The sequence below is a fragment of the Dermacentor andersoni genome, chromosome 9 (genome assembly GCF_023375885.2).
Source record: "Dermacentor andersoni chromosome 9, qqDerAnde1_hic_scaffold, whole genome shotgun sequence".
Classification (NCBI taxonomy): domain Eukaryota; kingdom Metazoa; phylum Arthropoda; class Arachnida; order Ixodida; family Ixodidae; genus Dermacentor; species Dermacentor andersoni.
This window is the reverse complement of record NC_092822.1, coordinates 5,365,690-5,385,257: the sequence shown is the minus strand read 5'-3', so window position 1 is coordinate 5,385,257 and position 19,568 is coordinate 5,365,690. Positions and strand designations below refer to the sequence as shown.

The window sequence follows — 19,568 nt, the reverse complement described above, 5'->3', positions numbered from 1 at the left end:
AAAACCGTGCGTTACACTTGGGCAACACTTAAGTACATCACGTTGCTGATGAAGTCTTTTTGCAGCGTCTGTCCTCACTTGCTGGTGGCGGCAGCGCGTTCCTGACTGCACATACTCATAAGGCGCGGCAACACTGGGTCGATACGAAACCGACAAGATGCTCACTTCAATGATTGATCGACTATTGTGCGTCACTGAAACCTTTTTATCATACCAGGTCGACAACAACGCAACGAATGAGCGCGAGTTGTACTGCGACAGGCTTTCTTGTCAAAGGAACCGGCAAAATCAGCGTGCCGACCATCGTTCGACCGAACCCCACGCTATCGGCCGTCAAACAGACAACACAACAGGGACAGCGTCTTTGCTTGTATATATAATTAATCGTGCTCAAAATGAATCAAGCACGCCTACCAAGTTGAAATACACAAGCTTAACCATCTCAAGCCATGCCCACGAAGTTTGAGCCAATGTCGATCCTCTTCAGCGAAGGTTAACCTGGTGCCGTCGAGTTCGTGCACTCGCTACTGGCGGACCTGAACTGAAATGTAAGCAGTTAGGGTGAACGAAACTGCTTTTATAATTCAATTCTGGCCTTAGGGATTTGAAATCAGCTACACTTCACTTTGCACGGCGCATACTCAATACGCAGTAAGCGGCGACACAGCTCTGTGCACTGTGTCGTACGTCACCATACCTGTAGGCTGTTGGCCGCATTCGCTACGTATATGAGTGGGCGTGTACGTGTTGCTTTGCCGACACATTTGTCAATTTGTGAGATGCACTGTTTGCCTCTGCACAAAGTGGCGAACAAGAAACTGTGTATTCGGTATACAGCAGCATAAACAGCCACCTCGCTCTTTTCTACCAACGCCGTGTGAGCAATGGCATCCACGCATTTTCGTGAGAGAACCACATGGCCTACATATGAGCACTTATGCGAGTACACTTTCCTCTAATAATGCTCTATGGCACGCTAAAACTGTAAGTATAATGGAGTTAAAGAAAAGCGAGAATGAGTTAATTAACAGCCCGTAATATATGTATCTGGGTCACAGTTGCCATTGTTTAAGTGGTTCGGCCGCTCATATTGACTCGTCTCAGGATGTAACAACATGGCACAAATGCGCAGATATGCATGTTTTGTTGCATTTTGACACTATTTCATATCAGCGATGGACCATTTCTACAATATTTGATGCTAACAACAACCTGCGGCTGTAGATGTCGATGTAAACAAGTGCACTGCTTTAATAAATCCGACGCAGAAGGCTGCGCTCAGTCTTTTTGCCAAACGAAGACTTTTCCGCCAAACGGAACTCAGCGTGCCTTTATCGGCCACACTCTTTGCAGAACAGCGCACTCGGGCCTGCTCACCCAGTAGTCATTGAGTGCTACATGACTTCAGGAACGACATGCTGTCCCGAAGGAGCCAATAATAATGATTCGCGATACACTAAACGCACAACTGACGTGCATTCAACGTGGGCGCAGGTACACAAATCAACCGGCAAAAGTCCTGGGACCCTTCCAAAACGTTTTCAGCGGCGTGCGGCAGAAGGCAGTATAGGAAAATGAAAGAGGCGGATTCAGACGGCTTTGCGGCACCACCACGTAACCCATAGAGTCAACGTATAGAAACTTCTGAAATTTCGGACGTAAGAATCCTTCGCCGTCCGATTATCCGGATTTTTTTTCGTCACCGCAAGTTCAAAAAGGCATTAATTAAAGCCACCGCCGCCGCCATTATGATTATCTCGCCGCCTCGAACCGGTGCTCTCGCAAGCAGATCCGCTGCCAGCCGTAGCCACCACCGCGACAACGCTAGGCCTAGCTGCTTCAACGTTCGCTATTAAGTTTCTTGCTGTTCGGTGCTGTGGCTGTCATTGAAAGAAGTCGCCGCTGTCATCAATGTCACCGACCCCGCCTTTGTTAGCCTCACGATTGGCTTTGGAGCTCTGAAAGCACGGCATGTTGCGTAATGCCGGTTCCCGAAAGTCAGCTTCACCTCAATATAGAAATGTTACGCAAGGAAGCACACGCAAAGTATTGCGGTGAAGGTTAACAAGCGTGGGAAGGGGCAATTGTCACTGCACACAGTATGCATTCCTGAATTATAAACGTGTGCACACGCCATCTCCTGTCACATTACGAGGACCAGTATGCCTAATAAGCGCACTGGCAGGCCTTCAGAGCTTTTTTCGGACACGCATGTGGCGATTTGAGCCCCTTGGGGACAGTAAAAGGCTTGCGTTCATTTTTTCTGACTGCCCGATTTTTGGGACGTCACGGCTCCTTGGGAGTAAAAAAAACGGGCGTTGGCTGTACAACTGTCTAAGAGAATGCCACATATCGTCCGTGGGGTGAACGCACGGTGGAAGCAGGGTGAAAATAGAAAGGATTGACACATTGAGGAATGAACGAGAAAGGAAGTGTGCTGCCGCTTCTTTGAAGAAGCTTTAGCTCAAAAAGCAAAGTGTTGGCTGGCGCCGAGATGCATGTGTCCCTCATCCAAACCAAAATAAACTCAAAGTAATGAAACGCAACACTGAGGCGTTGTGCGCGAGCTGAGAGTATGTCGAGACAGTTGAAGTTGACTATCCAGCTGCTGAGAAAGAATCTCACTTGTGACAAAGTTTGGGCCCCATACCGACGAGCTTGCTATCAGTTGACAGAAATAGCTCATATTCGAAAATATTTGCTTCTGTATGCATCTCTTGTGTTAGCCAATCTTGACATAAAGAAAAATTCTGTGTTACTCAGGAAATTTTGCGAAGGCACTTAGAGAAAACTTGGGAAAACTCGGGGCATTTGAAAATGTTAGCTTGGTAGACACCCTACATGTAATTCACAGTCAGCACGATGCCAAGACAGTCCGCACACTATCTTCTTTTGTTGTGGCAAAATCTTCGACAGAATCACTCAGTCCAGGCTACAAAGTAACTAAGATGGGAACCCATGATAGAGTGTATAAGCGCGACTGAACGAGGACGTAGAAAGAAACAGATACACAGAGACAGCGCTTCACTTTCAACTATAGATTTTATTTTTGCACGCATCGATGTATGTATACCGTCGAGCAGAAACAAACGTGACAGGAAAAAAGCATTCAGTGGTGCGTATCGATGAACCTTACACGTGTCAAAGGCATGGTGAGAACACATTCTGCAATGGTTACAAGGATAAACCAAGGAACCGTATCTCCTTTTCAAATAGTGGCACTGATGGCTTGCTCACACACCTTTCCTGTAATTTTGCAGTTTCGTAGGCTTCCACAATCTCCCTTGTCATCCTGCTTTGAGCCCTACACAGAATGGAAGTACTCTCAAACATGGGTTTGATGGAACAATCTCGTCAATGAATGCTCAAATGACCCGAGATTACCCTAGTGACGTTATATCGATGCTCTTTTAGTCTCTCATTGATGCATCTACTGGTTTGACCAACATCGCAAACAATTCGTAACCTGCACTCATAATGTTGTCTATGCCATTTCACTTTCGTGCGGAAGAATGTATGTTTGTCAAACCGGTAGATGCATCAATGAGAGATTAAAAGAGCAATGATATAACGTCACTCAGGTCGTTTGGGCATTCACTGCTGAGATTGTTCCTCCAAACCCATGTTTGAAAGTACTTCCATTCTGTATAGGGCTCAAAGCAGGATGACAAGGGAGATTGTGGAAGCCTACGAAACTGCAAAATTACAGGAAACGTGTGTGAGCAAGCCATAAGTGTCGCTATCTGAAAAGGAGATACGGTTCCTTGGTTTATCCTTGTAACCATTGCAGAATGTGTTTTCACCATGCCTTGCACACGTGTATGGTTCATCGATATGCACCACTGAATGTTGTGTTTTTCCTGTCACATTTGTCTCAGCTCGTACGGTATATATACATCGATGTGTGCGAAAATAAAATTATAGTTGAAAGTGAAGTGCTTTCCCTGTGTATCTGTTTATTTCTATGTCCTCATTCAGTCGCGCTTATACACTCTCACATGGATTCTAACCGACTAGCCCGCCAATGTGCTTTAACATGTTAAGTTTTAACATGTTTAACTAAGATGGGGAACGGCGACCTCCTTCTTAAAGTTCGTGACAAGACCCAGTACATAAAATTGTCAAAAGTCATTGCTTTTGGAGAGATTGCTGTCTCAGGATCCTTGAACACTGTCTGCAGTGTCATCTCTGAAGATGACCTACTCGATCTTGGCAAAAGCGAGCTACTCGAGGGATGGCAAGGTCAGAATGTAGTAAAGTCCAAAGAATAACCGTTGGGCATGACAACAAGGAAATCTACACACATGTAATCATAACCTTTGGAACAAGTAACCCACCAGACTCAATAGAAACTGGATGCTGCAAACTCCGTGTACGGCCATCCATTCCAAATCCACACCAATGCTTCAAGTGTCAGCGGTTTGGGCATGGTTTGCAAAGCTGCCAAGGGCATACTTGTGCAAAATGTGCATCCAATGAGCACTGGTCTGACGCCTGCACTTTCGCCACCCACAGTGCTAACTGTAACAGAGATCACTCCACGTACTCCCGTTCGTGCCCATCGTGGAAAAAAGAAAAGCAAATCATTGCACTCAAAATCAAACTTAACCCATCATTCCAAGATGCACACAAACATTTCTCTATGAACAACCAGTTTAGTCCATCCTACACCGATGTGACATGCCGGAGGGCAGCGCCACATCATTCAGCACACTGAGTGTGGCGGTAGTCATGCCATCAGCCCCCCCCCCCCTCGACTGTAGCAGCCAGCGCTGTTCTACCCCCCGCCAGGCCCAGGATCACTGCCTGTGCAGATAGGCTCGAAGCCCCTGTGAGCATGCTGGGCACTGTCGACCGTTTCGGATGAAGTCGTGGATACAAGCACGACACCAGAGTCTCAGACAGCCAAAGAATGGCGCAGCCCCCTCGAGCATGCCAGGAAGAAAGGGAAATCCCACATCATGGTGCCTAGAAAGGCCTCGTGAGCCTTGAGACCTAGAGGCCTCTTTTATTTACATTGTTTTTTATTATTATTATTAACTTTATTTTACATTATTATTCTGTTTGGCCGTTCTGAAGTACGAAGACAGCCTCTATAATACTCATGCCGTAAGTTTGCTTCCTGCTGCGCATGTGCCACCTAACACTGTTGGTATAAGGCTAGCTCTGCTTTTTTTATGTGCAGGGTGGACCTCCTGTCAAGTGATTTTGTCTTGTCCGGCATCAACTGCCAATCCATTCACGGTGACAGGTGAGTCATGAACAGCATCTCTCCCCTTCTCTGATTTCATGAATTGCTGCTGCAAGAGGTTTGTGCGTTGTCACCCTAAAGGGAGCAGTGTGACCGGGAGCAAGCACTTGAAGACCTTCGAAGTGGGACAGTGCGAATTCTCATTGCCACTGATGTTGCAGCCCGAGGTTTGGACATCAAGGATGTAACGTGAGTCAAACTGTTCTAATCCATAATTGCACTTAAACAGACTCACAACTGGCCAGAATGCGTTGATTGAAATATTGATAGAATCCAGCACGCCGTTCGCAATTTAAATAGGAATTATAATTTTAAATTGGCAAAGAAAGTCTCAAAAACAGTAAGTGGAGAGGCCTGGTGGTGAAATCTTGGTTCTTCGAATGTATACTATGAGACTACTGTCAACTGTTCTGAAGTACAGCATAATTATTGCTTAATATTGCAGTTGATATGTTATTAGACAATTGCACTTTATTCTGTGCTTCGGAAATCAAAAGCGCATGCATGGCTACGGCAACACACTGAACTAGGTATCATGTGTGAAAGTGTCATTTCATTTTCGATCCGATTGGTTTCCTTATGACTGGTTAAATACCAAAGCAGTTAGACAGGAAACCACAAAAAGACGTAGCTATTATCACAGAAATACTTTTAACACTTCGGAAACTGGAATTGAAGGAACATCGACTTGATAAACAAAGTAATATTTCTCAAAGCTACGGCCACACTTTTCATCTGCCTCCCAATAACGCCAGCTAATAATCACTATCCCGCTCACCTATCACCATTTTCAGCATGCTCCCAGTGAACGACTACATCCTCACTGCAGGTCGAAAAATTCTGATAAAATATGTTCCACGGCATTTTCCACGTTTCCATTTCATGATTAGACATGCTCACCGGTAAGCTTTCCATTGTACTAAAAGAATTGAATGTTCGCAATTGAGAACAAAAAATGACCCTACAGAGTTACGCTCATTTTTATCCTGTTCATACGTTCTCGGAAAATGCAATTTTTCGGTACCAACGTTCTGTATGTTGCCAAACTGTGATTGTATGATGCGTTTTCTGGCCGCTAGTTTCAATGTAAACAAGAAAATGTGCGAGGCACGCGCGATCGGCAACAGTGCATAGCTGCCCACTGCGGCAGCTTCACTGCAAAACTCGCCCACCCATTGCGCATGAAAACGCCGGCTCACACTCAGTTTGTAATTTCGGTACCAGTAAATCCTCTCCGGTGTTGCCGCACGTGGCATTCACAGAGCATGGTGCCCTCGGAAGCGTAGCGCACGCTTTCAATAGGCGATAACTGAAATGCACCGCTATTCCCAGCTGCAGACTGCGATCGTATATGTTTTCCAGTCACTAGCTTCCATGCGAACAAGAAAAGGCACGAGGCATGTGCGATCGACAGCTATAGCCGCCTGTCTCACGTGAAAACGACAACAAGCTATTGCGATAAGCATCTTCACCTATCTGTTTTGCAGCGCATGGTGCGTAATGCCTTTAGTAGCGCACTGCATGCTTTTAGTAGGCGGTAGTCCACATGTGCCGGCATTCCCTGCTGCAGGCGTCGCCATGTGAGCATCACGTTTCGCTTCGGTGGCATCCGGCGTCGCCTTCTAGCTTGATTTCGTTTCGGCTTCCTGTCGCCCTCTTAACTCTTTCGTTACCACGCCTATTCAAATCGATCACCGCTGAGTGATGCTTTAGGTTGGCGATTTCAGCATGTTGGAGCCATTTAGTAGTTAATACAGGCACTGCACTTTCAGAATCAGTTTAAATTTTTATGCTCTGGAGATGTTGTGATTTTTGATAGACCTTTTTGCAAACTAATGTGTGTAGTATAGTGTCGCCCCCTGTCAGATCTGTGTTATCGTACATCTATGTTTTGTAGTTGTTTAGCTAGATGGCGCACCCCCTTCTGTCATGTGACGAGCTTGGACCAATGAGGAGGTGTCATCTGGCATGTGAAGTCCTTTTTAGAAATAAACGACCGCGGGTCGGCTGAGTCTTCGTTCCGGTTTTCATCGGGAGCAGTTGGCTCCGTGTCCTCCTTCACTGCGTCGGCGCTCGACGCGCGTTCGCTGGCTGGGGCCCCCACTTGCCTGCCGCTGCCGACACAACATCTTTTGGCGACGAGGGTGGGACTCCCGCAGCGGTTCCGACCGAAGCCCCGGGAAACCAACGAGCTTCGTAAGTGAAGCGACCCTTCCCGTGTCCGCACGGCAAGCAAACGCCGCCGACGCACTTGGCGTTGCGAGGCTTCCGAGCCTAGGCCTTCTCGCCCCTTTGTTCTTCCTTGCCCCGTTCCTGCTGCGAGCTTCGGCTTGTTTTCTGCACTGTCTCCTCCACGCTACCGGGCATGGCGTCTTTTACGGCGAACCTTCCCGTTTTTCTGGAATTGCCCGCGCCACCGTTAATTCCATGGTATCGTTGGAAAAAAATTTTTCAGGCCCACCTCGAAGCGGCCGGCGGTGGCGACTGGACGGACGCGCGACGAGCGTCCGCGCTCGTCAGCGCTCTCGGGCATGAGGGACAACGGAAGTACTTTGCAGACGAGGAGCAGGAAGCAGCAAGGCAGTTAACCAGCGCAGCGTCAGCTTCAAGCGAAGCAGCAAGGCAGTCGACCGGCACAGCGTCAACGTCAAGTGATGCGGTCCCGCCAGCGTCAGAGTTCCAGAAACTCTTGCAGCGGCTTGACCGGCTGTTCGCCGCGTCAACAAATGTTCTGGCAGAGAGGCACGAATTCACCAGTCGAAGGCAGTTCGAGGGAGAAGGATTCCTGGAATTCGTGACCGCATTGAAGGAGAAGGCGGTACAGTGCAACTTCGCCGCAACCTACGACGAGCGCGTCCGAGACCAAATAATACACGGGGTAGCGAACGTCAGCGTTCGCGAAAAGTTGCTGGCCCATGGCGAAACCTTGTCCCTGGACAAGGCAGAAGAAATTGGACGCGCTCTAGAAGCCCTGCATCGAGCGAACCGCGCGTTCGACTCCGCAAAAATACAAAGAATCAAGGCAGCTCAACTTGGCGCTCCGTCGACGAGCCAAGATGGCCGACTTCTTCCGGGGAGCCGCCAAGATGGCCGACGTAGTCCGGGAGGCCATGAAGATGGCCGACTCCTTCCGAGGAGCTGCCAAGATGGCCGACGTCTTCCGGGAGGCCGCCCAGATGATCGACATTTTCCGCGAGGCTCCTCCGGGACCCGCAATGAAGCACAGGATGCGAAGGACCCTAATTTCGAGCGTAGTTCATGCGACCGGTGTGGCAGCACGAAGCATATTGCAACGTACAGGAATTGTCCAGCAAGGAACCGGCGGTGCAACGCCTGCCACACGTTGGGCCATTTTGCATCAGTATGCCGAAAAACCCGTACTGTTCAGCACGTCTCTTCCGCAGAGACACGGTCTTCAACTTCCGCAGGACAGCCGTCTGCGTCTGTCTTGACGGTGAGCACTTTGGAAGCTAAAAGGGATTTACAAGTCCCGGTCGTGGTTAACGACGTCGCCATGCGGCTGCTCGTGGACACAGGAGCGTCTGTCTCATTGATGACGGCCGAGGATTTTGGAAAGCACTTTGGTCGACAGCACAGACTGTCAAAAGCAGCAGTGGACTTGAGGAATTTCTCCAAGCAACGCATCGACATTCAAGGCCTTTTCCAAGCCACTGTCCAGTTTCTTCAAAGGTCGTGCTCAGTCACGTTCCATGTAACGTCTACAGGAACATCACTGCTGGGTCTTGACGCCATCCAGCGCTTGGGGATACAAATCGACGGTACGTCGCTGACATGCTGCCTGGCTACGCTTCCTCCAGTACAGAGCCCCACAGGTGTGCCTCCGGGTTTTGATCACCTCTTCAGTGGCGAGTTGGGACTCATCAAAAACTTCGTGCACCGAATACATCGGCGGCAAGGTATGAAACCAGTATCTTCAAAGTTGCGCAGACTACCCCTGGCTCTCCGTGACCAGGTGACAAATGAACTGCGACGTCTCGAGGACTGCGACGTCATCGAGCGCGTCGAGGCTTCTGAATGGGTGTCTCCACTCGTCGTGGTGCGCAAAAAGGATGGAGCCATCCGGCTCTGTGTAGACCTACGGGAACCGAATAAGGCAATTGTCATTGATGGGTATCCTTTGCCGCACGTAGAAGAGTTATTGCAAATGTTTCATGGTGCCACATATTTTTCTAAGCTGGATCTAGCATCTGCTTACCACCAGCTGTTACTGGAAGAAGGTAGTAGAGATCTCACTACATTCATAACTCATGAAGGCTTATTCAGGTTCAAGCGTGTCTGTTGTGGCTTGGCATCCGCGCCAGCAGTGTTTCAGAAAATGATGTCACAAATCTTGCAGAGTTGTAAGAATGTTGTCTGTTACCTTGATGACATTTTGGTTGGGGTCGGACAAAACCTGAGCATGATGCTAACTTAAGAGAAGTCTTGCTTTGCATTTCAAACAGTGGTATGAAACTGAATGAAAAATGTGTCTTCTCTGTGAGAGAACTGACCTTTCTGGGCCATAGAATTTCAGCTGAAGGCATTTCACCTACAGAGAGCAAGGTAAAAGCAATCCTGAATGCGCCTGCTCCTACAGATATTAAGTCATTGCAATCCTTCTTAAGATTAGCTGGTTACTATGCCAAGTTCATTGATCATTATGCAGAACTTGTAGAACCGCTTCGCCTCATGCTCAGGCAAGGGCAAAATTTTGCTTGGTCTGATGATGCACAACGTAGCTTCAATCAGTTGAAAGCTCGTCTTACATGTTCCCCTGTCATTAAGATTTTCAACCCTGAATTGCCTGTGGTAGTCACGACTGATGCATCTGATGTTGGTGTTGGTGCTGTGTTACAGCAACCATATGGTTCCAAGCTAGAAACTGTAGCTTTTGCATCTAGAACTTTGTCTGTAGCTGAACGAAAGTATTCTGTAGGTGAGCGTGAAGCACTAGCATGTCTGTTCGCATGTGAAAAATGGCATGTTTACCTCTGGGGTAGACAGTTCACTCTTCGAACTGACCATCAAGCAGTAGTTTCATTACTGTCCGCTGGCGACTCAGGTCATCGACCTCTTCGCATTTCAAGATGGTCAGCCAGGCTCCTGTATTACAACTTTCAGATTGAATATTGCAAAGGATCAGAAAACCTAGTAGCTGATACCTTGTCTAGACTTCCAGTAAAGGATTCGCAGAAGGTAGTTCAGGAGGAAGAAATAGTATCCTTAGTCATATCGGTCGTTGACAAGGAAACAGTGCAACTTGCAGCGAGTACAGATGAGACACTTCAGAAGGTCAGTAAATGCCTAGCAGAAGGTTGGCTTTCTAAGAAAAACATAGACAATGCTTTAATAGCTTACTTTCATGTAAATGAAGAATTGTCCTTTGTAGATGGATTACTCATGCGTGGTGATCGTGTCGTAATACCCAGTGTTCTAATACCGACATTTCTCCAGCTTGCACATGAAAATCATCAGGGCATAGTACGTACTAAGCAGCTTCTTTGTGAACGCTATTGGTGGCCCCAGATGGATAGCACTGTTGAACAGTATGTAAAGCATTGTCATGTATGTAAGCTGGCAGACAAGTCTGCAAAGCCTCATGTAGCTCCATTGCAGCCAGTGGAATGGCCAAACGGGCCTTGGCAGAAATTGGGAATGGACATCATTGGCCCACTAAACACATCCTACCCTAGGTATCTAGTCACTCTAGTTGACTACTACTCAAAGTGGCCAGAAGTACTTGGTACTAATTCCATCTCCACAGATGATGTCATTAAGCTTCTTGACTGGGCTTTGAGCCGTGAAGGGTTGGCAGACTCTATAGTTACAGACAATGGTCCGCAGTTTGTCTCAAAACAATTCCAAGATTACCTAAAGGAAAAGGGAATCGCTCATTTTTTCTCCTCCAACTATTATCCTCAGGGAAATGGTCAAATAGAAAGGTTCAACAGAGTCATTAAGGAACACCTGCAGGTAGCAAGGCTTGAAGGTCGAGATGCTTCGAAAAGCATTTCAGAAATCTTGGGTTGTTATAGGATTACGCCACATGCTACAACGGGTCTCTCCCCAGCTTTCCTACTTCATGGTCGTCAACCCCGTTCAAAGATAGATATTAGTAACTTCAGGTTGCATAAGCACACAGCGGTTCAGAACAGTAAAGTTCGCGAGAGAGTCTCGCAGAAACAGCGGCAAACTAAACAGTATGTAGACAAACGGAGAGGTGCTCAGGCAACTCGTATCAAGGTGGGAGACACCGTCAAAGTAAAACTTGCCAAGAAAGGATTTTTTAAGTACAGTAAACCTCGTACAGTTAAGGCCCAGGTAGGACCATCCACTTTTGTACTCAGTGATGGGAAGACGTGGAATGCGTCTAAGTTAACCACAGTAGTAGATAATTCAAAACATAGTACATTGTCCACAACGGATAACGCTGCCGACACAACAATGTGCATATGTTGTAGTGAAAAGAGGTGTAACTGTCATACTCTGCCATGCTCGAGAAAAAAAGCATGCCGCTCATGATTACACTGCACTAGCATCAAAATTTTGTAATGAAATGACTCCAAACAAGTAAAGAAAGTATATTGTCAGCTTTGCCGTTCTACAGCGCTGAGCGGTGATAATTAACCGAAAATGACGCCAGCTGTTCACTAGTGACCTTTGGTTTGGAGTCCGTGTCGTTTTATTCCACCAAAGTATGTTTCTGAAAGCCCGCCGCATCACCAAGAGTTTCGGTTTCGCTTCTCGTAAAATCCTGACAAGGGGCGGCAAAAAGGCCTGCTGGTGTCACTGCAGTGCCACAAGGTTCACAATAGGGAGTCAGAAAATTTGGTTATGAGAATTCATCATGGGGGTTTTTCTCCTTTTTCTTTTTTCTTTTTTGGCCTAGGTAGGACATTAGGCATTATAATAGCAAGAGCTTGGCCCCGTTCCAAAGGGGACACTCATAACATCCATCCATCCATCTGCAGTTACAGTGTACTAGAAGGGGCAGTGGAGCGGGCCACACTCCCTGCGTGGCTCCGGCGGCATCGCCAGTAGTGGTGGCACTGCAGTCGACCAATCCTGAAAAAGCAGCAGAAGAAACGCTCGCATACTCTGCCACGTACCTATAGTGCAGGAGGTTTTGTATAAATTTTTGTCCGAAGCACTTCGTTTATTTGGTCTTTATTCTTTGCATACGATCAGACAATGAAATGCGTGTTGTTTTTTCCACAGATGCTAAAGCGTTTTCTGAAGTTACTACAGCGCATCTGTCCTCTGTCATCTGTCCTAGCCACGCTGTCAAGAACATGGTCACTTTCAGATCGAGTCCTGTCCAGATGAACTTTTTCAACACGATATAAAACTATCACTGCTATACGTTCAGCAACCAGGATCGAGTTTGTATAGCTTACAGAGCTTGAGGGTGCAGACGACGTCTATACGAACTCAAGTGAGCATAATCAGATAGTACATAATCAGAATTGAGTGACCGCATAATAGGGAAATTATGCGTAACTAGTCCCCACAACATAGAAAGTAAGTGTAAATTAAGCTCTTACATTGTACCTTCATTCTCTCCTTGGCACACCTTTCAACAGTACATCATAGACGACAGAATGCCTTAGATGAAAACTGTAACTGTGCTAATGAATAACGTCCAACAGCTGGACTTGTTGCTTGTTAGGCAAACAGAAATGCTGACGAATTGAAAATCGCCAGAGAAAACTTGCATGCACAGATTGAAGTCACATACGCCCACAGAAGCCACTTATTCTAAAAAGGTCAGTGAAATTCATCTGTAGAAATCATGTCACACCCGCTCAGTAAACACGAATAAACAGAAGGAGAGGACTAGCACAACAATGATGGCGGAAGCCAAGTGATAGCTTCGTGGAAACGGAAAAGCAGCTAGTTTTTGTATTTATGAAGACCATGCTTTGGCAAGCAGTTTAATGATCCTGTGAAAACACTTCGTCCATAGAACATCTTAATCATGTCCCAATGTCCATGTACCATTTCAGGTACAAATAGGGCATCTGCTGGACTCTAGTCTCAGATATTCTGTTAGGTATATCCCAAGGTTATCCCACATGGATCTTTTTTTTTTGACGTGCATGTGAATAGTTGTCATCCAATTGAAGCTATGTCTCGTGAGTTTTCTTGTAAGAGAATTATGTTTTCTCGCATGTTCAAATTACAATCCGAAGCTATCGTGTATGCAGCTTGTGTTTACGTTGTACTACCAATTTTCTGGCGCAATTTACTTTGAAAACTTCAATAAGTTTAATAAGGCGATTGCGCTTGGCACAAGGCCTAGAAGAATGAGGAGTATGCTGCACTTCCACACATGTGCGCACACGTATTGTGTGCTCACTGTCTATCTATTCTTCATGTGTGGGTGCTCTGCCCGTTGCATCTATCGCCGTGCGCTGCGACCGTAATTTGCATTCTGGCAAATAGTGTGCAAAAGGCCCTGGCATATGTCCATAAAATGTACGCAGCATATCCGCATAATGTCCCTCGCCAACATGCAACGAATGTCTTCAGGACATGGAAGGATGTTCGCAGGATGTATGCAACACATCCCTAGGATATCGAAGTCCTAGCAGTGGATGTCGATAGGATATCCATAGGACACAATTCTTGTCGCGAGGGATGTGGGTACAGCATTTCACAAATGGTGCACAATTCAATGGTCTGTGTAATCTGTAACTGAATGCTCGCTATACAGGCATCACAGAGTATGGAGAAACACACAAGAGCCAATAGGGCACTGAAGAATGATATCTGGAATAGTGTTCCACATTAGTGCAATGAGAGCATTAATTGGTATGGTAATGGGCACAAGAACATATAACCTGCGTTACAAGAGTCCTGCTGCTTCCTTTGCTTCAGTAAGTCCTAATCCCGATAACAACGAAAGCAAGTTTAAATTAAGCAGTTACATTATACAATTGTTCTCTCCTTGGCACACATTTCAACAGCACATTGAGTGAGACCCTGAAAAATAATAATGGCGAAGCGCCGTCTCGGCGCATGGCAGGCGAAGAATTGCGAGCGAAGTATGGCTTCAGCCGTGAAACATGCACGACATTGTCAGGCCTCTGACTTGAGGATGTATCAAAGTGTAGCGGCAAAATCTCTTAGTTGACGTCGTTAACTTGACGTAAGGCTTCATAAGGCCCTGTGCAGCGAGAGAGAAGCTTCTGGGAGAGGCCAACCCGACGATATGGTGACCAGAGGAGCACCCAAGCACCTGGTGCGAACTTAGCATTGCGATGGCAGCGGTCGTAACGCCTTTTCTGTATATGCTGTGAGGCTAATAAACGAGATTGGGCGGCTTGACAGGCCATGCGAGCGTGATCGATGACTTCGAGAGCTTACTCAGTTGCAACACGTGGCACAGAAGGGAGGATGGTGTCAAACGGCAGTGTGGGGTCGCAACCATACAAGAGATAAAAGGGTGAATATCCTGCGGTGTCATGTCAGGACGAGTTATACGCGAACGTCGCGTAAGCCAGCACGGCATCCTAGTCACGGTGATCATTGGAGACGTACATTGACAGCATCTCTGTGATTGTTTGATTCACACGTTCCATAAGACCGTTCGTTTGTGGGTGGTAGGCTGTGGACAGGTTGTGCTCACTATTTAGCTCCGTGCAAGCAGTGCAAGGCGTCATCGATGCGTGGTAGTGGGCAGACGTCTTTTTGCGTGATCTTGTTTAAGTGGCAATAATCAACGCAAGAACGCCAGGCACCATCTTTCTTTTTCACAAGGACAACAGGCGAAGCCCAAGGGCTCTCTGATGGCTCGTTGACCCCTTTGCGGAGCATTTTGTCCACTTCTGATTGGATGACTCGACGTTCAGCATGCGATACATGATAGGGATGCCGACGAATAGGATTCGTATCTCCAGTGTTTATACAGTGGTGAATGACAGATGTTTGGCCTAATGGCCTGTCGCCGAAGTCAAAGATGTCACTGTACGATTCAAGCAGTTGTCGTGTGTCCATGGCCTGTGCAGAGGTGAGGTCAGGTGCAATCACTTCCGCGAAGTCATCCGTTAAGGAACCAGAGCTGTCAGCAGCAATTGGCACTAATAAGCCACTCTCGGCATTCAGACTTTCAGACTCGGCATTCAGAATTTGCAACCACTAGAAACGCTGGCTAAGAACATGCCGGCCGGAAGCACTTGAGGGCACAGGCTGAAATTAAGAAACGGTAGAACGACGTCGTTGTTACTAACCGTGACCAACATATGTGGAACAGCAACATCCTGGTTCAAAAGCACGTCGATGATGGGGCAGAGCACATATTCACCGTCAGGAACCTGTGGCTGGGCGGTCAAAGTGACATAAGTAACTGCCTCGTGTGATGAGACGCACATTGTGAAGCGAGCACAAGCACAGTGGGGCGGTGCTCGGAGCATCGGCGAGTTGAGGCAGTTCCAACTGAAGAATGCCGGTCGTGCAGTTCATGAGGGCAGAATGAATGGATAAAAAGTCCAATCCGAGGATAACGTCCTGAAGGCACAGCAAAGAGAACAGAAGTAGGGTGGCCGGCTATAATTAAGCGCACAGTGCACATTCCAAGAACAACCAGCACGTCGCCACCGTCGGCCACACGAAGCACTCGGGCAGCTGCTGGTGTGAGGACCTTTTTTAAACGTCTACGTAGGCTAGCACTCATCACAGATACGTGGGCTCCAGTGTCGATGAGTGCTTAGACAGGTATGCCGTCTAATTTGATGTTAATTACACTTCTCCTTGTGGGAACAGACAGAATATTTGCTGCAGTAGTCAGCAATGCAGCACCATCTTCGAGGGCTGCATTTCCTAGTTTTCCGAAAGGGTGCGGCCAAAAGCCATAGGTGACAAAAGGCAACGTGGCTGCGGCGAACGGGAAAATGGGCCATGTGTTTGCGGTGAACGAGACTGGTGTCCGCGAGGCGTTAGTGAGCAGCTGTACCACATGTTCCGAGCAGAGTTGGTGGCGCTGTTAGTCTCGGCGGTGGGTGAAACATAGCGGGTATTTCCATCAAAAACGGCTCAGGGTGGTCAGTGTGCGAGGTGTTGAGGGCCACGAGTTGTGACAGTATCGAGCGACATGACCTATGGGGCGACAGGTGAAACATATCGGCTGGTTGTCCGCAGTTCTCCACTCAGTCGGGTTGCGATAACGCGGACAGAAGATTCGGAGTGGAGTGAAAATAGTAGAAGGCCGTTCGTTAGCTCTGGGATTCGTGACAGTACAGACAGAATATAAAACAATGTTTTCAAGTTCCTGGCAAACGATGGCTTGTATGAGAGGAACTGAAAATGTGGTAGCATCAGGGCTACGCAAACAGAAAGCTGCGGGCGCCATAGCATCCATTTCACATCTAACAATTCGCACCATGTCTTCTGATAGCGACGCATGCTGCTGTGCGGGTTGATCTTCACACGTCGACGTTGCGGCAGTATTGGGAAGTCTGGCGAATGGTTGCAAGATGCATCGGCTTTTGGCCTGCTCGAATTGTCGGCACTCTTTAATGATTGCATCAACTGTAAGCAGCTTTTGCACATGAGCAGATTAAACGCATCATCAGCAATGCCCTTAAGCACATGCCCGACCTTCTCAGCTTCTGTCATGTCGTGATCGGCTTTACGACAAAGTGCCAGCACGTCCTGGATGTACGAGACATATGACTTCACGAGGGATTGGGCACGGGAGGCCAGTTCCTGCTTTGTGGCAATTTTACGGCTGGCTGGTTTGCCAAACAACTCTGTCAATTTATCTTTGCATTGATCCCAGCTGGTTAGCTCCTCTTCCTGGTTTTCGTACCACACCTTCACCGTGCCTCTTAGGTTGAACAACAGGTTAGCTAGCATAAGCGTAGGGTCCCATCTGTTGATTCCACTCATGCGTTCGTACATGGCCACCCACTCTTCAACGTCAGCACTATTGGTCCCACAGAAAGTTCCAGGATCCTTGGGTTGCACAACGACAACCGAAGGTGACAGCGACGTAGCATGCGATGGTGACGTAGGAAGCGGCAACGACATTGATCCCGACTGCTCACCGTCCTTCATGGTGCAGACAGTGATGTGACGTCCACTGCGGAGCTCCGTTTCCAGCCGTGGTACCCCGCACCTCTCACCAATATGTTACAGGAATGTTGGGAGTATAGAAGATTATATTTACAATATATATACAAAATGAGTCTGAGTAGTTAAGATGGCTGACCACTGTAATAGTTGTAGGACGATCTCACCGCTGGCATCCAGTCGTAAGGTTTGTAGTCTGGCATGAACTATGTGGTAGTGAGCTCATGCCATCGTCCAACTCACTCACGCTTGGAACATTGTTGTAGGGAGGAACTTGCTCTCATCAAACTAGGAGTACAGGATTTATTTACCTATTTACATTAAAACAAGAGACACATTTGACAGTCTAGCGTGACTCCCCAATGGAACACGCAAGACTAAGCATACAGCACACCAGCGCACTGCTCCAAGCACGAGCACGAGCACACACTAGCAGCCGACAAACTGCTGCTTAAGAATCCTCTGTCCTCCCTAGATCCCTAGGGGAGGGAAAACTGCTGTCCAATCTTCGTCCAATCGGACCGTCCACAGTCATTGGGGCGTAGTCAAAACCCGCCTTTGAGGGGGGGGGCTCACACACACACATACGCACTTTGGATTCCCGGAATCCAAGTTGAGCGGGTCCTCGTAGCCAGGTCGTCACGCCTGACCCCAGCCAGCGCCTCTTAATTCCAGAGCTGACTTTCTCTGGTAGTCGCCACAAGTGTCAGCAGACTGTGACAAATCCTGGGGCCAGAGGAAAAACGTACCGCACAGCACCCTTTTGTTAGAGTAGCTCTTCTTGCTGAAAAAAGACCATGAAGGCCACGGCAAATTAACCAACAATACACGGTCCGCCAAATGTGGCCAGCCCTGCTGCCGTCGCCAACTCTGCGAAGAAGGCACATGGTGGATTAACGCTGCCGTGGTTTCCAATTCTCCGAAGAAAGTTCATGGTCGGTTAGCACTGTCGTCTTTGCCGGTTCTCTGAAGGGCGCCACCACTGCAAGTCGATCGAAGCACCTGCAGCGGGCTGAGATAGCTTTGCAGAGCAGTACCTCTGCAGGCTGATCGTAACACCACCAACAACCAGCAGCCGCCAGCTTCTCGCGATCTTCTTCTTCTCTTCGTTCATACTTCCGTAACAATATCATGTTTTTTATTGTTTTATCAGCTGGCAGCGGTGCGAGTGTCGTCCTACGACTAGTGGATTAGACCGGCAACAGGCTCGATGGATTCCGACAGGGTCATTCTGGACTCGCTCTTGGCTTTCGCCAAGGACGCACAGCTTCTAGGACGGCTCTTAATACGCCTCCCCCCTCTTCTTCCTATTCCCCATTATAGGTCTTCGAGCCATCCCTCAATAAATACATTTGTCCTCATCATCAACTGGCAGCAATAATGGCGCTTCCTGGAATTTTTGTTTTACCTAATAAATGTTTTTGTTTGGTAACGTATGTTTTAGAAAGAGCATTTCATTATGCATAAGATGCTATGCTGCAATGTGTGCTGGAATATTATTTGCAGTGGTGAATATTTTTTTTCCAACACCTATAAAAAATGATAATTTTCTCGCGGTAACGAAAGAGTTGAAACGCCACACAATAGGAAAACAACAAAACCAGTCTTGGGCCACTGGAGCACCACCAGCTGGGCGCACGTCGCACGTCTAGTGCCACAACGATCCACGCAATGCTTTGCATTACGTAGATGGAACCAATAGTTGAATCTGTCATTTTTTTTTAGTTCCTTCAGATGGTACGTTTTCCCAGTTAAATCGTTTTTCTCACATTCTTTTTTTTTTTTCTAAATGTATGAACGAGGTTCTACTGTATTTGCACTGTGCAGTTGAGTCTACAATCTCAAACCACTTTTGCTAGGACTAGCAGTTAAGTGCTGAAAATCAAGTTTGCCTTGTCTGGCTGTTTATTCCATTACACTGATGGCAACCTCTGTGGCCATCGATGATACACGTTGACAGTTTTTATCATCATCGTCAGGCCACCTAGTCATTCCCAGCTTCACCATTGCCTGAGCGTGAAGAAAATGATAACTTCTCCACATCCGCCTCCACTAGAATTTGAGCTCTTTGTCTATAAAGCAATGTGCATTTTGGAGTCAAACATGCTAACCACTGACGTGCAATTGCAGTGCTGGGCAATTAGTGCAAGGCATTGTGTTCCACACAGACACTGAGAGCAGTGGCATCCGTGCATTTATTTCGAAGGCCAGACTGAGCAATACTGTATTGGACGAGGATGACATT

At 47.4% G+C, this 19,568-nt stretch overlaps 1 protein-coding gene across 4 annotated transcripts in view; it reads left to right on the top strand.

Annotated features, from left to right (window-relative positions):
- The window catches only part of LOC126527421 (probable ATP-dependent RNA helicase DDX43), a 269,054-nt gene that overhangs the window by 227,852 nt on the left and 21,634 nt on the right, over nucleotides 1-19,568 (top strand). For all 4 annotated transcript variants that reach the window (XM_055068441.1, XM_050175254.2, XM_050175255.2 and 1 more), the window contains 2 exons: nucleotides 5,186-5,251; nucleotides 5,333-5,440. In XM_055068441.1, coding sequence (XP_054924416.1) covers nucleotides 5,186-5,251; nucleotides 5,333-5,440 — 174 coding nt within the window. The remainder of the gene's footprint in view (nucleotides 1-5,185; nucleotides 5,252-5,332; nucleotides 5,441-19,568) is intronic.